We start from the raw sequence: 21373 nt of genomic DNA, 5'->3' as shown, positions 1-21373 counted from the left end.
TTCTGAGTTAAAATATATATGTGGAGCATTTACTTTCCAAAAGCACATGTATTAACTGTTGACTGGCTTCTGGTACTATTCTGGACAGTTTACACCAGCAATGAATATAGGCAAACAGGATCCCTAGTATTTTTGCATGCATATTTTAATGACAGGAGACAAAGAGATGCTATATAGAAAATAAAACAGGATAGGGAAGACAAGATGCCTTATAGGGTACTTGAAGTCAGGTAGTTGAAGAAGAGCTCTGAAAGAAGGCAGTTATAAAAAATGAAGCAAAAATATTAAGGTAGCTGCATGTAAAGGAAAAACATCACTCCAAACAAGACAAAAGAATAATGGCTTCGCATGTTTAAGGGACAGAAGATGGCTATACTAGCTGAAGCATAATGAGGAATGGAACAAGTATTATGAGTCAGAGTGGCCAAATTGAGTAGAAGTCTCCAAAATTAGAGTAATAAGTTTAGATTTCATTCTAAGTATCACTTAATACCACCATTAGTTAAGTTTTATGAAATGTGCATACCTCTCCTATAAAAAATTTTCCAATAGGGACATTCCACAATTCTTTAATAAGTTAATAATTGAATATGACCTAAAGCTTATGTCTATTATCAATAATTTAGATTTAAGCAGGAATGAAAGTGTATACACCTGTAATTTCAGCTACACAGGAGCCTGACATAGAAGGAACATAAGCTGGAGGCCAGTCTAGGAAACTTAAAACACGCTCAGAATAAAAAAATTAAAAGGCCTGGGGATGAAGCTCAGTGGTAGACTGCTTGCTTTGCATAAGCAAGGCCCTGGATTCAATCCCCAGTACCACAAGAAAAATAAAGAGATTTAAATTCAAAATCTGTTGTAATGCTTGTCAGATTCTGTACATTATATACTTGATTTCTATTCTACTATCTTATAACAATATTAAGAAGGTCTGATTGTTTCCTATCTAACAATTATTTCCCAAATGCTTTAATTTGACCTTTTAGTAGATAATATGCTTTCTTCTTTGACAAGCTAATTTCTATATCCTCTACTGCTTTGGGGCAGGGTTGGGATTAAATCCAGAGGCACTCTACCAATGAGATACATTCCCAGTCTGATTGATTACTTGTTTACTTTTTTATCTACTTATTTTAGCAACAGGGTCTAAGTTGCAGAGGCTGGACTTGAATTTGCAATTCTCCTGCCTCAGCCTCAATCCCTGGGATTACAGGCATGCACCACCATGCTTCAGCCTTCTATCACTTATAAAGATTTTTATAATAAAAACTCCTGCCTCAGTTTAATGCTTTGCTTTCCCCAAAACTATACCCCTAAGGCCTTTAAGAATGTTAAAAAGCATTAGCATTTCAGACATTCTAGCATCTTTTGAAATACACAGGAAGGAGCTTACTTCTCCGGCATAATAAAGTGCAGCAAGGACCAGAGCTCCTTGAGGGAATTCTGAAGAGGGGTTCCCGTAATCAGGAGCCTATGGTTGGACTTGAAATCAATCAGAGTTTTATATAATAAAGAGTCATCATTCTTCAACCGATGGGCTTCATCCACTCCCAGAAAGGCCCAGTTAATACTGCCCAGCACAGTCTAAAGTAGAAACAAAACACAACGAGCCACCAAGTCAGAAAGGAACCCAAAAATGCTTTCAAAGTGTTAATCATCTCTGTACAAATACCATCACAAAGGTGTAGCTAGACACATTTATTCTTCAGTCTTAATATATAATAGGACTCTCAGACACATTTATTCTTCACTGATTTAGGCCTCTTCCATTTATTCTCTTAGTTTCCAGATTGGTATCTACTCAAAAGAGTATATCAGCTAAAAAGTAAAGGTAGATCTCTTACAGCAGGTACTCTTACTGCATGTCCCCCCTCACCCCCCCCAAAAAAAAAAAAATTGGTATGCTGAGCAAAAATAAAATAAAAACCATGATTTTGCATTTTTTTAATTAAGATTGTTTTCTTGCCTAATTAATTACCTTCCCAATTTTGAAGCACAGAAGTCACCAGATTGAATTTATTTGTACTTACTATTAACATATAAACCTCTCAGTAATATACACAGGAGATATTTTAAGAGCTTAATTTTCCTCAGACATTTCTAGAAAAATACTTCCAACAATGATATGATGGGAAATGCTCAAAATAGCAACCTAAATTCCCCTTCAACTTAAAAGTTCTGCTTTCTACTTATAACCTTAATATTCTTTGAGAAAGTTTTTTTCATTTGGCAGCACAAAAAATAATATGACAAGTGGGAGTTTAAAGGCACTAATATTTGGACAAGTCAAACTAAACAAGATTTAGCCTCTTAAGTATCAATTACACACCTTATCTTTTAAAAGGATCTCATATGTTGTTATAAGTGCATTGAACTTGAGCCTTTTGGTTTGAGAATGAATCCATTCATATTCCCGTATCTATAAGAGAAAATGGCAATTAAGACACAATTTCTGCTTCTACCTTTTTAAATCATACAAGTCATATGACAGATGCAATAGAAACATGTCAAATAAAAAAAACAAATCTGATCAGAATTTAGTAAATAGCCAATACATTCTGATATAAGAAACCAAAGTATAAACAGTAAGAAAATTAAAACATGGATCACTAAGCAGTAAAAACTTTATTGTCAGAATTTAAATAAACTGACTAAGACATATTTGTCAAAGAAAATTCATTTAATTCATCAGCAATAGAGAGTTCCCAGATCCCTAAAATTTTTTAAAAGAAGAGCCATTTAGTTATTCTTTGTGTAGGGCAATACTTTAAAAAGTAAAACAAATTCTAACTTCTAGCTCTATAAAAATTTCATTTTATCATAAAATAGAGATATGTGTACCCCAAGAAAAAGAAAAGGGAGTCTTACAGGATGAAAATATAATTTACCATGAATAGGAAATAATGTCAATGTAAAGGAACACAAAAACTAACATATCTGCATAGAAGTATGACCATTCAGCAAACACAATGACTAAAGATAAAGTTCCTGCAGTTTGTCAAGTTGGAAACCAGCAATCTGAACAATGAGTGCTTGCAGGAGGATCACCACCAAACAGAAAAAAAGACCAAAGAACACTTCACTAACTCATCAATCTTTCAGTTCACTTTCTTTGTTTACCTTCATCCTTAGAAACAGTGTTTAAAGCTGTTTTGCACAACGTTCTTTTTCTCTTTTAATAGTTAACAAATAAATTAACAAAGCTAACAACTACTATATTTTTAGTCAAAATCAACCCAATGAAATCTGCTAGGGTTTATAAGTTAGGCAATTTTAATGAAAGTATTTAATAAATATAAATTTGAAAGCATGACTATGTGATTATAGCACACATCTAAAATGTTTGAGGATTCCTAATGGCTTGCTCTTACTATAAGGGATCTCCCCCAAAACAAGTTTACATATAGTAGTAAAAGACGAAAGCTCTGGGACCAGATACATCTGTGTCCCATCTCCAATTCTGCCATATTCTAGCTAGTCTAAGAACAAGTCTTCTCTGGGTTAATGTTTCTTGAGTCAGTTGGAAAGACTATCACAAAGGTTACAGGTAATATACATAAAACCCACACAAGGCCTTGCACATGCTTTTTTAAAAGTTAGCTATTATGAAGGAAAGATCTGCTGAGCAAAAACAAATCTGCCACTGTGTTCTAAATTCATGACACTCAATATCAAATTTGCTAGCAAAATATTCTCATTTCTGCAACCCTAAAATATCCTTTGAATTTACTTCTTCTTTGTAAGTTATATAACCTCACCATTTGAAAAGGTCAGGAAACAAATTCTAAGAACATGACTATTTTCAGGAATGTATCTCTACTCAAACAATATTAACTTTATCTATAACATATCAACTCTATTTTGTAATCTTGTATCTTAAAGGTATAAAAAAGAACAGAGAAGAAAAATAACACTCAAATACAGATAAGTTCTCATTCATGTATTTACTGTTTCACTTCCTTAAACACAAATCATATGTTTCAAAGAATATCTGAGCTGCCTTTATTGTTGTACACAAAACTCCTAATATTAGGAATATAGCACAGTGTCACAATAATAATTTTCCCTAAGTCCTGACCTACAATGGGTTTAGATCAATGTCCAATATACATTTATAACACAGATTCTATCCCAACGCTTTTTGTTTACACACCGTATTTCTGCTCATCAGGTCACCTATGTAAACCACTACGTTAATCTCTGGTGCCCAGATTTCAAACTCCCTCTGCCATGAGGTGAGGGTGGATAAAGGGACGACTATAAGAAAGGGTCCATACAGCTGGTGTTGGTGGAACAGGTAGGACAGGAATGATATGGTCTGGATGGTCTTTCCTAGGCCCATTTCATCAGCAAGAATTACACTGTTATTTCTGCAGAAAAGAAAAAAGTAAAAACAAGGCAACCATTAGTTCAAATAATTTATAGTACATTCAAGATGTGAACTACTATGAATGCCTGGTCAGACTACGTTCTTTATTTTGCAGTTAGGATTATGAATTACATTACCTTCCTTAAATAATATAATTATTTTCCCGTTAATAGAGAAGGCGGAACTTATACACACATATAAGTTTATATTTGCATCCCATAAACAGAAAATACAAGCAGACCAGTTATAGCCACTACTGGTGAATCCTACAGTCTGCCACTCACATGTCTTAGCTCAAATTACCCACACTATTCTTCTACATGCTCCTGGGTTAACAAAACATATACTATTCCCTAATCCAACATGCTGCAAGTGCACAGGTCTTATTTTAAATACACCACAGTCTAAGTAAGGGGTAAGCTGTAGATCAGATTTCTGAACCTCACCTACCCCTACTAAGTGACTTTATCCAAGAAAGGAATCAGAATTCTCTCTTTTGAACAAGCACCTTTGGAAATTCTAATGCAGGTGTTCCTTAGACCATAGTTTAAGAAATACTGCTCTAAGAAATTGCCTGGATTTTAATAGGGTATTAAAAGGGGGGGGGGGGGAATTGAAGAAATGGCTACAGTTAGGAAAGTATGTTTGGCAAATAGAAAGTAGCCCATCTGGCAGGAAATCTGTGTATGATAAAAAGGTTGCAAATATTATTAAAAGGTTCTTTACAATAAGGCCACCTATGGTTTGTACATATATATGCTTAACCAATGAACCAGAGAGGATTAAAAGTAATAAACAGGTTCAAGGCAACTTCACTGAATAGAAAACAAGACATTTAATTGACCAAGAAAAAAAAAATTTAATACACTGTCCTCCGCTACAGAGTAGCTAGTTTTAGAAGGAAAGTACAGAAAAGAACAAAGTAGACCACACTGAGACAAAGAATGAAGAAGCATACCTCTGAAATCTCAGATACACCAATTTTCTATATAGTTTAGACAGAGTATATTCCTTGATTTAATTTCCCTCTCACTTTCCTCACCTTTCCACAATATTGAATAGGAAGCAGGGTTAAGCTTCTCCACTATTTCTTTTCCTAACAAACTGCCACTGTCGACATACACAGACTAAAGTATATTTGAACTGATTCACCTGTTTTTCTGAAATCAGACCAAAATATGACATTACTTAAATACTCCTAGAACCAGGGCCTAACAGCTGCTTGGGTCCTTTGCAGTTGGTTTTTAATTCTTCGGTTTGAAGTTTTTAAAAAGGCTGTCCAAAGACTGTACAAAAAACATTTTGGGACTTTGGACAAAGTACACGACACATTTGCTCCTAAGAGCCCTCAACTGAAAAATAAAAATGTCAGACATAAAATTTCTTAAGGCTCCATCTAAGTTTTTACCGATGCTGTAGAAAGATCAGGAAGCACTCTCCTCTGAAAGGAAAATCATTTTCAAGCCATTAGAATGTTTTTATCAGACCCACATTCTCAGACATATGAACTGAAATTCCTTGAGATATCTGATTTTTTTAACTGAATATTAAATATTGTATTATATTTTACAGAACAAAGTGTAGAAAGTGGCTCACTCAGGAAACAGTCACTGTAAAAGTATCTCTATAACTAAAAATCATCTTTTCAGCACTGAGAAAAAATTTACAAGTATTTATTTTTCAATTGTAGTTTAACTCTGAAATAAGGATTTCTGCCTTAGTATAAAATAATTAAGAAAATCTGAGTTGGCATATAGGGGATGGGATGTACATCAGAATTAAAGATACTTTCACACTGTACATTCCACAAGGACAGAGAAGCCATGTCTGTCTTTGTTCATTGTTAAATTCTTAAGGATACATGGGTCCCCAGCTCTTAGTAATTAGGGTAACAATAAAGAAATGAAAAACAGTAAACAAAACGTCAAACATATTTTCAACCTACTTGCACCAGGAATGAGCAAGCCAGTTGAGACCTTCTAGCTGATAATCTCGGAGCTCCAGATTTTCCCCTCCTAAATATGCTGGCTGTTTCTTTAAAGCTACAAATCGTGGTCTTTGCTTCAGGGCCTGAAAAACAAAAATTAACAAGGCCCAGCTCTGAGAAAATTTTCTCCTTGCTCCTAAGTTAAAATGCTAGCCACAAATGTATTCTATACCAAAACACAAAAATTCAAATCTCACCTATGAATCACCACTCCTATACTCCACCACCCCTTTCTTGATACTCTATTTCCCAGAATTCATCCTGAAATAAAATATTTCTTAATGAAATTAGCTTCTTTCCTAAAAGGAGTATGTGAACATTAAAGAGCTCTTCAACTTGACATCATCTCTACTTTATGGCATTGTCTCCTATTTTCCCAGTTATCTTTATGTTATCTTATTCTAAACAGTATAAAACAACGGGAAAGTCTATTATCTAAACGCAGCTAAACATGTAATCCTGTAATTACCATAATAGGATTTGTAAATTCTGAAATGTAGCCCAACTATGGGAATTTAATTCTCTGAAGGAAAAGTTGCCGATTTCACTACCAAAGGTTTGAAGAAAAAATAGCATTCTAATAAGGCCAACAAGTCACTGGTTTGCACAAAATGCAGATTCTGTGGCCAAATCAATGTAGAAAACAATGGATCAAAAGTTATACAAATTTCTAGCCAGTTGGTGCATGCCTGTAATCCCAGTGGCTTAGGAGGCTGAGGCAGGAGGATATTACTTTTATTCAAAGCCAGCCTCAGCAACTTTGCGAGGATCTAAGCAACTTGGCAAGACCCTGTCTCTAAATAAAACATAAAAAAGAGCTGGTGATGTAATTCACTGTTTAAATCCCCCTCGGTTCAAACCCTGGTAACAAAAATAAGTAAATAAATAAGTTATGCAAATTTCTTTACTTATTACTTTTCAACATTTAACCATGTGTGCTTTTGGTATGGATTTACAGGAGAAATTTATTTAGAAATGCATCACAAAGTTATTTGGCCACGAAAGTCCTCTTTCTAAGGACATTTGTCTATATGTAGAGCCTATTCTGAGAAACATCAAGTGGTGGCGCACACCTATAATCCTACTCAGAAGCTGAGGCAGGAAGATCACAAGGTGAAGACCAGCCTGGGCAACTTATCAAGACCCTGTATCAAAATAAAAATAAAAATAAAAAAATAAAAGAGCTGGAATGTAGCTTCAGTGGAACAGGACTCCTGGGTTCAATCCCCAATACCAAAATATAGATAGATGATAGAGAGACATAGATAGATAGATAGACAGATATGAAATCCTAACCAGTTTTTGATAAGGTATCAATGATTTTGGCTCTCCAAAGGGCAGGTACCTGGCAATGAATGGAATCTGACACCTTACTCTCACCCTCCAAACAACATCCATCCACTCCTGCCAAACTCACTCCATGATTCTCACATCCAATCCTTCATGTCACCACTAGGTCCCTTGCCTTCGTGCCAATTCTTCATTCATGGATTTCTATATCTAACTAGCTGGGTCTTTTGGCTCCAGAACATCCTATACGCTGCCAGTAGGTGAGCTTTCTAAATAAAATAGTACTTTTATTCTGTTGCTCTCCTTAGCCAGTCACCAATACCAACAGAAAAAAGTCAAAATTCCTTTTCTTCAAGATAGTTAAGACACACATACTTAAACCTAAATGTACTCAAATTTATCTCCCTTTCCAACACAGGGGTCTGGTAGTTCCTTATCATGGTGCAAATATCTTTCTCTTGGTACCTTTCATGGGAAAGCAATACCCTGGGTCCCAATAATATATCCATCACAAACGAATCTATTCTTCAAGAAAAATAGGCAGTTCAGGCACCATGATTTCCTCTTAAAACTCCTTCAATGAACACTGAAGCTCAGCAAATTCTACCTCTGTACTTCTCTGACCACAGCCTATCTCACACTTACCTGACTTGCAATAACATGCTGACATTCACAGGCAGAAATGTGGTGCTATTTACATGACTCTCAATTTCTCAGAGACAAAGCCCATGTCTGATAACTACATTTATTACTCTAAGAACCCAAGTATATCACTTTTCCAGATGGAATAAATTCCAAAGAAGAGAATAAGAAAGGTTATATGTGTTTTAATTGTCGATAGGTCTTTATTTTGTTTATTTTTATGTAGTGCTAAGGATCGAACCTACTGCCTCACACATGCTAGGCAAGCACTCTACCAATGAGCCACAACTCCAGCCCAGAAAGGTTACATATTTAATTTCTAACTTAAAACAGAGATACCCCCTTCCTATTCCTTCTAAGTACCTATATCTTCTAAGTATTACTTACTAAAGCAAACACGTTAGGCAACTCATCCTCTGCTTTTTCTGTAATTATTTTTTTTATGTCACACCTAAATCCTCTTTCAATTCAAAATGGGAATCATCATTTACTCTTGTGATACTATTACCTTTTAGTATCTAGTCACTAAGCCATTATATCAGTACATTTTTCCCCTGGGGGGAAAAAAAAAAAAAAAAAAAAACAACCCCATACCTTGCATTCTCTTGTTGGGATAGTTTTTGAGTTGTTCCTACTATGGAAGCTGTCGATGCAGCTCTGGAATTTCTTTCCAATCAGGGCCTCATCTTCCCAGCTACACTCTGAATAGGGAAGTCCCATCCATTTGCAGAGATACTCAGGTTCATTCGAAGGTGCTGGCTTCCGTGTATGAGCTATTTTATATGTAAACATTGATAAATCAACAACTGTCAATTAAAGGTGGAGAAAAACATTCCTTTTTATGCATAACAAATGAAACACCGTGCAGCAAAACTATACTCTGCAAAACATAAAGTGCTTTTAAATACTGAACAATGTTTATAAATAAGATCTCTTGCTCACCTGGAAAATCTGTTTGACCCAATGTAGATTTACTTGTCTTCACAGCTAAAACAAATGCAAAATAAGAAAAGTTATACTCATACCAAAAGAGAGACAGGTTCTAGGAATAAGAATACATATATACTCTACTATCTCACATCTTAAAAAAGTCTTGTTCTTATCTCCTTCTCAAGCTATTGCCCCATTCTCCCTTAAAATAAAACTGCCCAGGAGTTGTCCATAACTTTTTTCCATCTCTCATTCTCTCTTGAACACACCAAAGCAGACATGCATCTCACCATTTCATGGCTCCTTTTCACACATGCCATACCTATTACTGAATTTAGGATTAAGTCTCAATCCTCACCATCTTTCACCAACAACATTTACTCCACTGAAGCCATATGTAACCTAGCTTCCTATATAGCAATCTCTCTCAGCTCTCCTATCACACTGGCTGTCCTTCCTCTCATTTGAATGTTTATTTCAGACTTCTACACAGCAGAATGATCTCAGACTTCCCCCTCTCACCATGTATACTCCAGTCCTAATAATCTCATTAAAATCATTTTTAAAATTTAGGCTTTAAAATACTACTTATAGCTGAGCACAGTGGCTCACGCCTATAATCCCAGCAACTTTCGACACAGAAGCAGGAGTTTCACAGGTTCAAACCCAGGCTCAGCAACTTAGCAAGGCCCTAAGCAACTTAGAAAGACCTGGTCTCAAAATAAAAAAATATAAATGGCTGGGAATGTGGCTCAGTGATTAAGTGGCCCTGGGTTCAATCTCTAGTACAAAAAAAAACCAAACAAACAAACTACCTATATACTGATAAATGCCCAAATTTAAATCTTTGGCCTAAACTAAAAGAGCTACATCCCAAGCTTATACATACTCCTGCCTTCAAAATACTCTCCTCTAAAAAGTATATCAAACTTTATATCAAGCTCTTTATTTCTGCTCCAAAAATTAATTCTTCCTTTGATCTTTACATTCAATCCAAAGAACTTGACATCTATCTCCTTGATACCTCTTTCACTCCCATACCCAAATCTATGAGCAAATTTTATTAGCTTTTCCTTAAAGATAACCCTAAGAATGTGTCTACTCTCAAGAAGTAAAACTAGAGAATGCAATTTTTAATGTACATTATGCTAAAAGCAAAAGCCATTATTCTTTGAGTTCAAACTCAGCTAAAGTAAGTTTCTATGTATTTACCTATTACTCTTTCTACTATCTGATATTGTTTATTCAACTCTGAAGCCAGCTCCTGTTGGCAATTGAAATATTCCACATCTTCAGGAGAAACTTTTCCTAACCTGGACAGAAGACAGAAATAGCACATACCAATTAGGCTTAGGGGATCTATGCACATGTATCACACCAAAAATCCAGATTCGAAAAGCTAATAAGTTACTTCTATCTGTCCCTTTAGTAAATGTTTACTAGTAATTAGGCATGAGATTTTTTTTTAAAACACCTTCACATCATTTCTGAAAATTATGTAAAACTACTATTAGTTTTAAGTGTTTCATAACCTAGAGAGTTCTAGAATATTAGACATGATGTCTAAGCCACTACAGTCTAACCATAGTCAGCTAAGTGTTGTAAAGAATAGGCTCTGGACTCAGGTGCCAAAATTCAAGTATTGGGTCCACTTGTGGAGTTGCTTTGTACCTTATCCTTCCTGTCTAGAATTCAGGGGTTACTTTATAAATCTCATACCTTTCTTGTGAAGATGAAAGACATAATGTATGAACAATGCTTAATGTGCTGCTATCACTAACATTAAAGACTGAGTAGCCACATGCAAAAACATATAGTATTTTTGGGTCACAATTTTACAAAACAGAACTATAGTTAGCTCTGTATTCACATGATGAAGACAAGAGTGAGATCCTAAATAGCTGTGCTCTCAGTACATTATTTAAAAATCTTCCTTTCTCTCAGGCTGCAAATATCTATTTAATCCATGGTAAGAAACATACCATTGTTTGATTTCATCTTCTTTCTTCTTGAAATTCTCTAGTTTTTTTAAGCCTTTCACTTTCTGTTGCTGTAAAGATTCTTCACTCTCCCAGGTACTGTGGATATAAGACCAACCCTTCCATTTGATGAGGTACTGAATTTCACCTTCATCCTTTTCAGTGTCAAAGTCACCACTAGGATCTCCATTAGCTTCAATAGCATATACAGTAGTAGAAGCTCCAGTGGCTGCAAAAGGATTCAGTTAAATTTTAAAAAGTATAGCTCAGTGGTAGCATGTTCAAGGCCCTGGGTCTGATTCCCAGCACCTCAGTAAAAAACAGAGAGCATAAAACCAGACACTAAAAAGCTTCCCAAGTTAGTAACTGTCTAATCTCTTAAAAGGAACCACCAAGATACTTGGACTTCAAATAAGCATAACTTACAACACAGGGTGGAACTGACCAATAATTTCAAATATTTTCAAAATGCTAACCCAGGGCTGCTGATGTAGCTCAGTGGCAGAGTGCTTCCTAGCATCCACCAAACCCTGGGTTTAAGTTCTAGTACCGCAAAAACAAAATCAAAACAAAAAGAGCTAACCTGACTTTTGTGCATTAAAACATATTCTAGTCAGGTAAGAGAACACACACCTGTAATTAATTCCAGCTACTTGGGGACTAAAAAGGGAAGATGACAAGTTTCAGCTTAAGTCTATGCAACTTAACCAGAATCTGTCTCAAAATACAATTTTTAAAAAGGACTACAGGTATAGCTCAGTGGCAGACTGTTTACCCGGCATGCACAAGATCCTGGGTTCAATCCCCAGAATTAAAAAAAAAAAAAAAGGTATTCCAAAGTTTGCCAGTGAAATAAATCAAACGTCCAAATGTAATAAAAAGGTTTTTTGTTTTTTTTTGGAGGGGGGAGTCCAATAATTCAAACTAAACAAAAAATACCTATTGCCAGGAATAAGAACAGAAAATCAAAATCCTCTCCTGCGTTCCCACCCTCCCAAATCTTTCCATTAATTCTCCTATTTCTCTACTTCAAGTACAGCCAGAATAAGGGACCAAAAACAAAAAGATTAAAAAGTTATGAGATATCTCAAATAGATATTTTAAAACATTTTTGCTATTATTCAAATATATATTTGATTAGTTTGATATTTTTACAGATTCAAGAACAATTAACTAAATAGATTTGCTGAAGGTTAATAGGCGATATCAAAAAAAAAAAGCAGTATTTCTACTATATCACTGCTTCAAAGAGAATTAACTTATCTTTACTAGCTTAATTTAAAATATCAAAGACATATAGGATGCGTTCCTTTGTCCTCAGCTTGAAAAATTATTAGTTCAACAGACTTCCACATCTCACAACAGTTGCCTGAAATTTATCACATCCAGGTTAAAATATATAAAATCTGGGCCTTACTAAGCAGATTTCAAAATACTTTGCTTTCCAAATATACATACCTCCTTTCTTTCCCAATCTTGAATCTAAGACCTTTTCAATAGTTTCACTATTATCTTGCTGTTCATCAACTCCTTCCCCAGTCATTTCAATGAGATCATCTGAATCAGTCTCAAAGTCATCATCTTCTTTATAACTGCATGAAAAATAATACTGAATAACTGAGAAAATTATAGTTTAAGGATTAAACACCTCCATATACAACATCACCAGAAAAAGGAACCATATTCCTTTGATTCCAACATAGTATTTTACAGATTTGCCATTCATTGGACTCAATGCAAGTATCAATTCATGATCACTGATTAACTGCAAGAAGGCTAACCCACGTTTCAAATGAAAACAGTGTACCTCCACGTTTCAAATGAAAACAGTGTACCTATACTAATTTATGTAACAAAATTACAATAATACAAAACTACAAGGATATGCCTTTTTTCATTTTTTAATGAGATTATCATCACATAAATGAAGAAGCTATCGCAAAGAAAATGCATAATGAAAGAAAAAACTGTTATTAAATCATTGGATTAAAAAGGGACAGGGGATATAGTTCATTTGGTACAGCACTTGCCTTGCCTGCACAAGGACCTGTGTTCAAGCCCCAGCACCACAAAAAAAAAAAAAAAAAAAAAAAATACACTGGATAAAAAGGAAGTAACATTTAAATTTAAATGCTTTAACCAGAAAAATTGCTAAGCTGAGTCCTAGTTTATAATTATTAATTGGATATACTGGACAAATAATTAGTATCTTCAGATCTCTGGGCAGACTATAAAAAAATCTGCATATGTTCTAAAAATTAAATGTCTTTCAAACTCTACAAATTAAAATATTAATGTTTGAATCTATTTCACTTTCTATGACTAAGTTGGATTAAAATGATAACTATCAATATATAAACCAAACCTCAGAATAATTTGCATCATTCAAAAGAGTAATAAAAGGAATGGGGATACAGCTCAGTGATAGAGTGCTTGCCTAGCATGAATGAAGCCCTGGGTTCAATCCCTAGAACTGCCACCCCCCCGCCCCCGCAAAAAAAGAGTAATGTTATAAAATGCTGACAATGCCACTAAGGAAATAAATTGAAGGAATTTAAAATGATCTACTGTTGTTCTTTCTCATTCCTCTTGGTTTAATTATCACCATTCCTTTGCCAAGAAAACTAAACGGATTTCTAAAAACAACATAGATCTATCAAATGCAAAATCTTAGACTATAAAAACCAAGATCTAGCCAATTACACCAATGGGGCACAACTTACCTAACATTCTTAGCAGCTCTTCTACGAGTCTGCCTTTTAGGAGCTTCATCATCTTCGTCATCATCATCAGAAGAATCTTGCTTTTTTTTCTTTCCACGCTGAGCCTTAGGTTGCTTTTTAACCCGAGGTTTGGGAACTGTCCTAAAATGAGAAGGAAAAACAATGGCAAAGCTTTTATTCTAACATGTGAAAACTACTTCAAATCTATATAATGATATTACCCAAAACAATGGTACATATATAAGCCACTTGGCAAATGTTAAAAATATATTCCTGGGCTGGGGCGTAGCTCAATGGTAGAGTGCTCATCTAGCACATATCCACAAAGCCCTGGGTACGATCCCCAGTGTGACCAAAAAAAAAAAAAAGCATATTCTTGAATCCTAAGCCCTGAGATTCTAATTTACATGAAAGTGATTCTAATGCTGATAATCCTAAATCATTTATGTGAGAGATAATGGTTCTCAACTGTTCATCAGTATCACCTAACAGATGTATACTTGGGAAGACACAGACATTCACAGTAGCATCACTTGTAATTACAAAGTATTAGAAAAATTCTAATAAATGTTCATCATCTGGTAACTGAGTACTACGCAATCACAAAAAAAAAGAAAAAGGCAGTTTCCTGGGTACTAATATGATATCCAAGAAACATGCATAACAAGATGCATAGAACACTCCTGGTCTGTATAAAAGTGAGTAAAGGACAAGAAAAAACTACACATGATTTTAAATCTTTTTGTTTGTTTTACTTTTTTTAATTTATATATGTGGTGTTGAAGATTGAAACCGGTGCCTAACAGGTGCTGGGCAAGCGCTCTACCCCTGAGCTTCAACCCCCACATAATCTCTTCATGTGCACAGACTATAAAATGATTGTATCCTGCCATAGTTCTAGTACAACAAAGCAAGGCCCCCTCTCCTAAGTCCCATGCACAGCCAGGACTGAATGTCAGAGTCTAAGATCATGAAAGAAAAAGGAAAAGAAGAAAAAAGGAGAAGTAAACTCACAATAACAATTATCTGTTTCTTACACTACCCCTAAAAACCTAGAAGACAAGACTCAGGAGGCTGAGGCAGGAGTTCAAAGCCAGCCTAAGCATCTAAGCAAGACCATAAGCAACTTAGTGAGACCCTGTCTCAAAATAAAATGAATAAAAGATCTAGGGATGTGACTTAGTGGTTGGATTCAGTACCTAGTACCAAAAAACAACCGGAGAAGACAGAATTAAGAGTTAACAGTCCTGTGAGCTTCAATTAAGGTGAAACACAATATTCTTATAAATTTTCCTCAGAGTATTGAAATACAAGTTATATCCTAGGCCAAGGGTGGGCAAACTTTTTCCGTACATAGACAGAGAGTAAATATTATAGGCTTTGCCAGCCAAAGGGCAAAACTGAGATCATTATATTGATACTTATATAAAGAAAAAAATTTAAAATTTTCACAAGCTTTTTATTGACAAAATTCAAAATAAACTTAACCATTGAGTATACTATTTGTGATTATCTATCTTCTAAAGAAAAGACTGGTACTCCTTTTGAGAGGACAACATTTCATTTAACCTATTATGTCCCATCTTTCCATTTAAGGTAACACCTAAAAAAGTTAAAACTGAACACCAAATATACCACTTATTCAAACATTTGAAATAGTTATATTTTTAGAGTCCTATTATTTTTAAATATTTTTTAGTTGTTGATGGCCCTTTATTTATGTGTATGTGGTGCTGAGAATAGAACCCTCAGAGCCACAACCCTGGCCCTAGAGTTCTATTCTTTTGAGAAAATAGGTGTATAAGCAGTGATAACAGTCACTGCTATTATATGTTATAATAAACTCTAGATTATGATTTCCAACATTTAAATGCACCTGTGTCAAAATCTTGAAATATTCCCAGAATTGAAAATATAAAACTTAATGGGTTAAATGGGATTCAAACCTAAAAATAATAAATATTCATCTACAAAAGAAGTATTATCCTTCAGGCCATAAAAAATAGGTGGTAGGTGGGATTTGTTCTAAAGACCACAGTTTGCTGACTCCATCCCTTAGCAATACAGCAAAAAACGTAAATTTTCCTGGGGACTGTCTACCTCCTGCCTTCCTTTTCCTATCAACTTTACCTGAAATTGCCACCATCTTTCTGACAAAATGTTACTAAAATTTACTGCCATCTCAGGCTATCCTTATCTTCAAACAATTAGATTTTCTGCTTAGTATTATATACAAATTATATGAACAGGACATTAACAATCAAGTATGTTGTAAGTCAGTTAAACAGTATTTCAAACTTAAGAGTTAATTGTCCCACAAAGAACTTGTACCTTGGCCAGACAAGCAGGAAATTTTTTGTAATTGGAAGATACCCTCATAAGTAGGCTATCAGAGAGAAACAATAAAATCCACTGTTGGAACTATAAACCACAAAAACACCCACAATTAATATAAGTAACCCAGTCATTTAAGCACTTGCTGAGGATACAAGCTAGCACAAAGTGAACAACAGACATTTAGAATTCAGAACTGCAACTTGTCCTATCTGCTTAAGGCTCTCATTCCTGCAAGACATCATCCTTCCCGATGTATTGCAAACTGAGCTCGTCCAGAAGCAGAGGTCTAAAACCAACAGTATACCTTCTGGGGACAGGTCTTCTGGCTTTCACTTTTTTTTGTTCTTGTTCACTCTCTGCACTGGTGCCTTGATCCTGTTCATCTTCTGAGGGCTCCCGTTTCCATTTTTCTCTGCAATAAAAGCAAAACAAAATAATTTTTTTCTAAAATAATTATTCAACAATCTGACAAAATAAATTCAATACAATTATCTAAAAGGCAGAACATGCATATTTGAGATATCATGCTAAAAGAGATTTATTTTAGCTCTATTTAAATTTTGGTTGTGATCCTTCCTAGCTACATATCTATTCCTATTTCATCTCAAATAAACAAACAATGGAAACTATGAGTGTATTTTTCAATTTGTTTTGGGAGAAAATGTTTTTTCTCATTTTTTTATTTACTACTATATTATGAAAAGAATTAAAACATAATACATACTAGAACAATGGTTCCCAAATTTTAGCATGCATCAGGAACACCTAAAAGGATTGTTAAAAAAGATTTCTGGGCCCTGGAAAGTTTCTTATTCAGGAGGTCTCAAGTAAGGCCTAAAATTTTGAATTTTAACAAATTCACATATAATGCTAATACTGGGTATAAATTTGAGAACCTTTATATTAAATATTTAAAGAAGGTCCCTGAAATTATTTTCCAATGATAAACCTACTTAACTAATCTGTCAGCTCAAGATATAGTTTTTAATTATTATTAGATAAGGTAAATATTCTTTTGCCCCTTTAGAACTTAGAAGGCTTGAGAGCCATAACCTATTGGTATCCTTGGACCCAAAACAGTTTTAATTACTTAAGGACCAAACTAGATACTACAAAGACCTTGCTCATTTTCTCACCTGTAAGGAGTAAAGAACACGTAACAACTACTGGGTGTTAAATAACCTAGAAAAAAAAAAAAAACTTAAAGGCAACGCTTCTCTATAAACAAAACAATTACCACTGTTCCTCTAGGTCCTTTTATAGATAGTGTGGTCACAATAAAGTTATCTGTTACAAAATTGAAAAGTCGGGGGATAGGATTCTGGCTCAGAGGGAGACTGCTCACCCTGCATGCATGAGGCACTGGGTTCGATCCTCAGCACCACATAAAGATAAAATAAAGATTTTGTGTCTACCTATAACTAAAAAAATAAATATTAAAAAAAAAAAAACCCTGAAAAGTCAAAAATATTCTTCACAGGAGAATAGGTCAAAGTAATAGTGAAAGCTTGTTCCAAGGGGGTTAATCTGCAGATTCTTGAGACCCTTTCTAAAAGCTGCACAAGTTAACCTATACCTGAATCAGGTGAAGCCTAAGGGGGCAAGGGGAATTCAAGCCTTCCATGAAAAGGCAATGGAGCTCTTTTATGTATATTATTCAAATTCTACTAGCACTGTGTGCTTCCATATCTATTTCCCTAGAGTTGTTGACTCTTTGTACAGCACATATTTTTGTCCACCTTTGTACCAGAGCTTAGTACAAAGCCTGGCAAATGGAAGATGTTCTTCTGTGAAGTAAAAAAAATTAATTAATGAATGAGCCATATCAATCTATCATTCATATTTTTGGGAACAGGCTGATAAGACAGTAAGGTTTTTAGTTATTGGCTAATACTCAATATCTAAATATCCTATATCTAAAACAAAGACTTCCTTCTATCTAACCACACTCAGATTACCTGTCTTATCCTGCTGCCCTAGAGCCAAGTAAAATAAATATCTGCATAAGAATCCAAGGATAGAAAGTGATTGCCAGAAAGAAAGGAAGGAAGATGTCCCCTACAACTGGGAGAATAGCACATGGGTGTGTAGTTTCCTTTGAATCAGTTCACCCCTCAGAATCTCACACAAAGTGAAAAGAGTGGTTTCACAGGAACATGTTTGAAAAGACATGAACAATTACAACCTAAGATGAGAAAAATCCAAAATTGTTGTGGTTTGGATGTGAAGTATATCCCAAAAGCTCATGTGTAAGACAATGAAAGAAGGTTTAGAGGAAAAATGATTGGGTTTATGAGAATCTTAATCCAATCAGTGAGTTAATCCCATGATGGGATTAACTGGATGGAAACTGAAGACAGGAAGGGTGTGGCTGGAGGAGGTAGATGGGGCATGCCTTTGGGGTATATATTTCATATCTGGTGAGTGGAGTCTCTCTGCTTTCTGATCATCATGTGGGCCACATCTCTCTGCCACACTAGTCCACCATGATTATTCTGCCTCACCTCAAGCCCCAAGGAATGAAGCCTACTGTCTATGGACTGCAAATTCTAAAACCATGAGCGCTTAAATAAACTTTTCCTCCTATACAATTGTTCTGGTTGGGTCTTTTTGTCAAAACTGAAAAAAAGCTGACTGAAAAAAAAACAAAAAGTCTAGTATTATTTTGAATTTACATGTCTCCTCCAGGAATTGGCAACCTAAACCAGGGCCATCAGTGAAGTCCACCACTTCCATAAGTATAGGAAACTAAAATGGCAGCAAGTCCTGAGCAAATATATGCTGAAGCTAGAGTTTTCCAATTAATTATAAATTTATTAATAACCAAGAGAATTTGGAAGTTTTTAATAAGAAAATTTTTAAAAAAGAAAAAAAAATAGTAAATCAACTATTCTAAAGCATTCCTCTCAGAGAAGGAAACTGAAGCCCAGAGAAAACAAATTGCTTGGCCACAAAGCAAACCCCTAGCTCCACTACTCTCAATCATAACCCAGAGAAGACCAAAAAATAAGGAAAAATTAAAGTCAGTCTTACACATTTCAGGAGGATCTGGACCACTGGAGGTTTAAAAGGCCTGAATGAATGTGTACGTGTATTTGAAACTGGATGAATTATCTCAAGTTTTAATATTCAAAACCAAGAAAGAAAGTATCAGCAACATCACATCACTCTGTAGAAGAAGTGAGGTGAAAAAGTGTGATTATCACTTATTGAAAGATTACTCTATAACCTACAGTCTATAGGGCTCTCCAGCACATGAACTGCTGTCCACTTACCTACACTGTTGGCTTCCTATAAAATGAAATTTTATAAAGAAATCCCACTAAGCCATATGCTGTAAGTCCACCTACAGTAAAGAGAAATCTAAGATATGATCTCATGAGTGCAAAATGTTTAATATATCAAAAGAAACTAGAATTATCATATCCAGTTTAAGAGGGAATCAATGCAATTTTTCCCAAAATCTTAGGAATTGATGAGGAAAAACACAAAGATTTAGCCAAATGAGACCCTCAAGATAATAAAAACAAATAAGAAGTCTAAATGTAAGTTAATGAGTAAAGTTAACTCTCCTTTTCTGGGAAAAAGTGTTTAGGAGGGCACAATCCTGAGACAGGCGAATCAAATCTAAGCAACTGTGAAATAAGTAATGAGCAAAAGCCACTTTCAATAGTACTGGCCCGAACTGTAGACAAGAGTTGCAAAAGCTCACCCCATTAAACATTTGTAAGAGCCTAGAGAAGAGAATTCCCTTCTCCTTTACTTTATGAGGCAGATCTGAAAAGAAGAAAGTAAATGATTTAACTTATTTAATTTTTAGTAATTTCCCCAAGAAAGAATACCTTTCATAAACAATTCCAATCTGGAGTTAACAAGAATTCTCTTCCATTGTGTCACAGGTTTGTGACAGATTCCCAATTCAACACACTGGAAAGGAATACAAAACTATGATCCCATGAGAAAAACTTTTCATAGTTATGACTAAAATTTTCACATTCTACTTGGGTTTTGGAATCACTGCAGAATATCATTAAACACTATTAGACCATAATGTCAGCAGAAATGGTATATAACACTGCTCAAATGTTGACAATATTTACAGGTATTGCATTAAAAAAAGAATTTAAAGATTTAAATTAGCATGAGTGGGTTAAATAAAATCCAAAGTTTAGTTTATGTATATGACTCTAAGACAGCAGTTAAATACCTTACTGGAACCAGGTAAGGACTGCAAGAAGGGTAAAGTAGAGAACTCATGGCCACTCACTAATATATGCATCAGCTTTGAAAGATATTTCTCAAAAGAAGCCAAAAATACATATTCCTATTCACAGTACCCCCAATAGTCAACATTGCTGATTCAAAAAATGTTTTTTAAATATTGTGCAGGCCCATAGTGCTAAGTAAACTCAAGTAAGATTAAAAATTGCTTATACATTATACTATGGGAGTTAGTCTCTTCTTAGTTCCCAAAAGAACATATACTCATTTAAGACTGCATTCTTCAAAAATATCAATGCCATAAAAGCAGAGAGAGGCTATAAAATGCTCCAGATAAAAGAAACCTGACATCTAAATATATAGCATCTGATGCTAGATGAATCATGTAGTGGTAGCAGAAAAATGGATTGACTGACAAAACTGGAAAATAAATTAGACAAAAGTATTTCAATAATGTTTAAATCTATTTAAGTTGAAACTATTTTTTCCTGAAGAAATACTTAGGGGTGGGGGCTGAGGATTTAGCTCAGTTCGTAGAGTGAGTGCTTGCCTCACATGCACAGGCCCTGGTTCAATCCCAGTACCACCAAAAAAACAAAAAGAAAGAAAAGAAATACTTAGGGGTAAAAGGCCATGAAGTATTAAACTTTAGTCTCAAATGGTTCAGAAAAAAAACTATGTATGTCCACATAAATACATATAAAAAGAACACCTACAACAAAAAAGCAAATGAGTAGATGATCACTTGCTTAGATCATCAGAGGGTGCCTGCTAATACAAGTTGCATACCTTCCCCACAATTTGGTCAAAGTGCACATTTCAGGGAAAAAAAAAAAAAAAAAAAAATCACGAAAAAACCATATATCAGTCAACAGAAAACATAATCTCCCAA

General features: G+C 34.8%; 1 protein-coding gene across 2 annotated transcripts in view; it reads right to left on the bottom strand.

Annotated features, from left to right (window-relative positions):
• Nucleotides 1–21373, bottom strand: part of Chd2 (chromodomain helicase DNA binding protein 2) — a 127078-nt gene that overhangs the window by 73189 nt on the left and 32516 nt on the right. For both annotated transcript variants that reach the window (XM_076851398.2, XM_076851399.2), the window contains exons 6-16: nt 16565–16672; nt 13924–14064; nt 12659–12792; nt 11204–11429; nt 10434–10534; nt 9234–9278; nt 8886–9064; nt 6318–6442; nt 4157–4373; nt 2333–2422; nt 1397–1587 (exon numbers count right to left, since the gene is read on the bottom strand). In XM_076851398.2, the coding sequence (XP_076707513.1) occupies nt 1397–1587; nt 2333–2422; nt 4157–4373; nt 6318–6442; nt 8886–9064; nt 9234–9278; nt 10434–10534; nt 11204–11429; nt 12659–12792; nt 13924–14064; nt 16565–16672 (1557 nt within the window). The remainder of the gene's footprint in view (nt 1–1396; nt 1588–2332; nt 2423–4156; nt 4374–6317; nt 6443–8885; nt 9065–9233; nt 9279–10433; nt 10535–11203; nt 11430–12658; nt 12793–13923; nt 14065–16564; nt 16673–21373) is intronic.

Source organism: Callospermophilus lateralis, chromosome 3 (genome assembly GCF_048772815.1).
Source record: "Callospermophilus lateralis isolate mCalLat2 chromosome 3, mCalLat2.hap1, whole genome shotgun sequence".
NCBI lineage: Eukaryota > Metazoa > Chordata > Mammalia > Rodentia > Sciuridae > Callospermophilus > Callospermophilus lateralis.
This window is presented reverse-complemented; position numbering and strand designations above follow the sequence as displayed.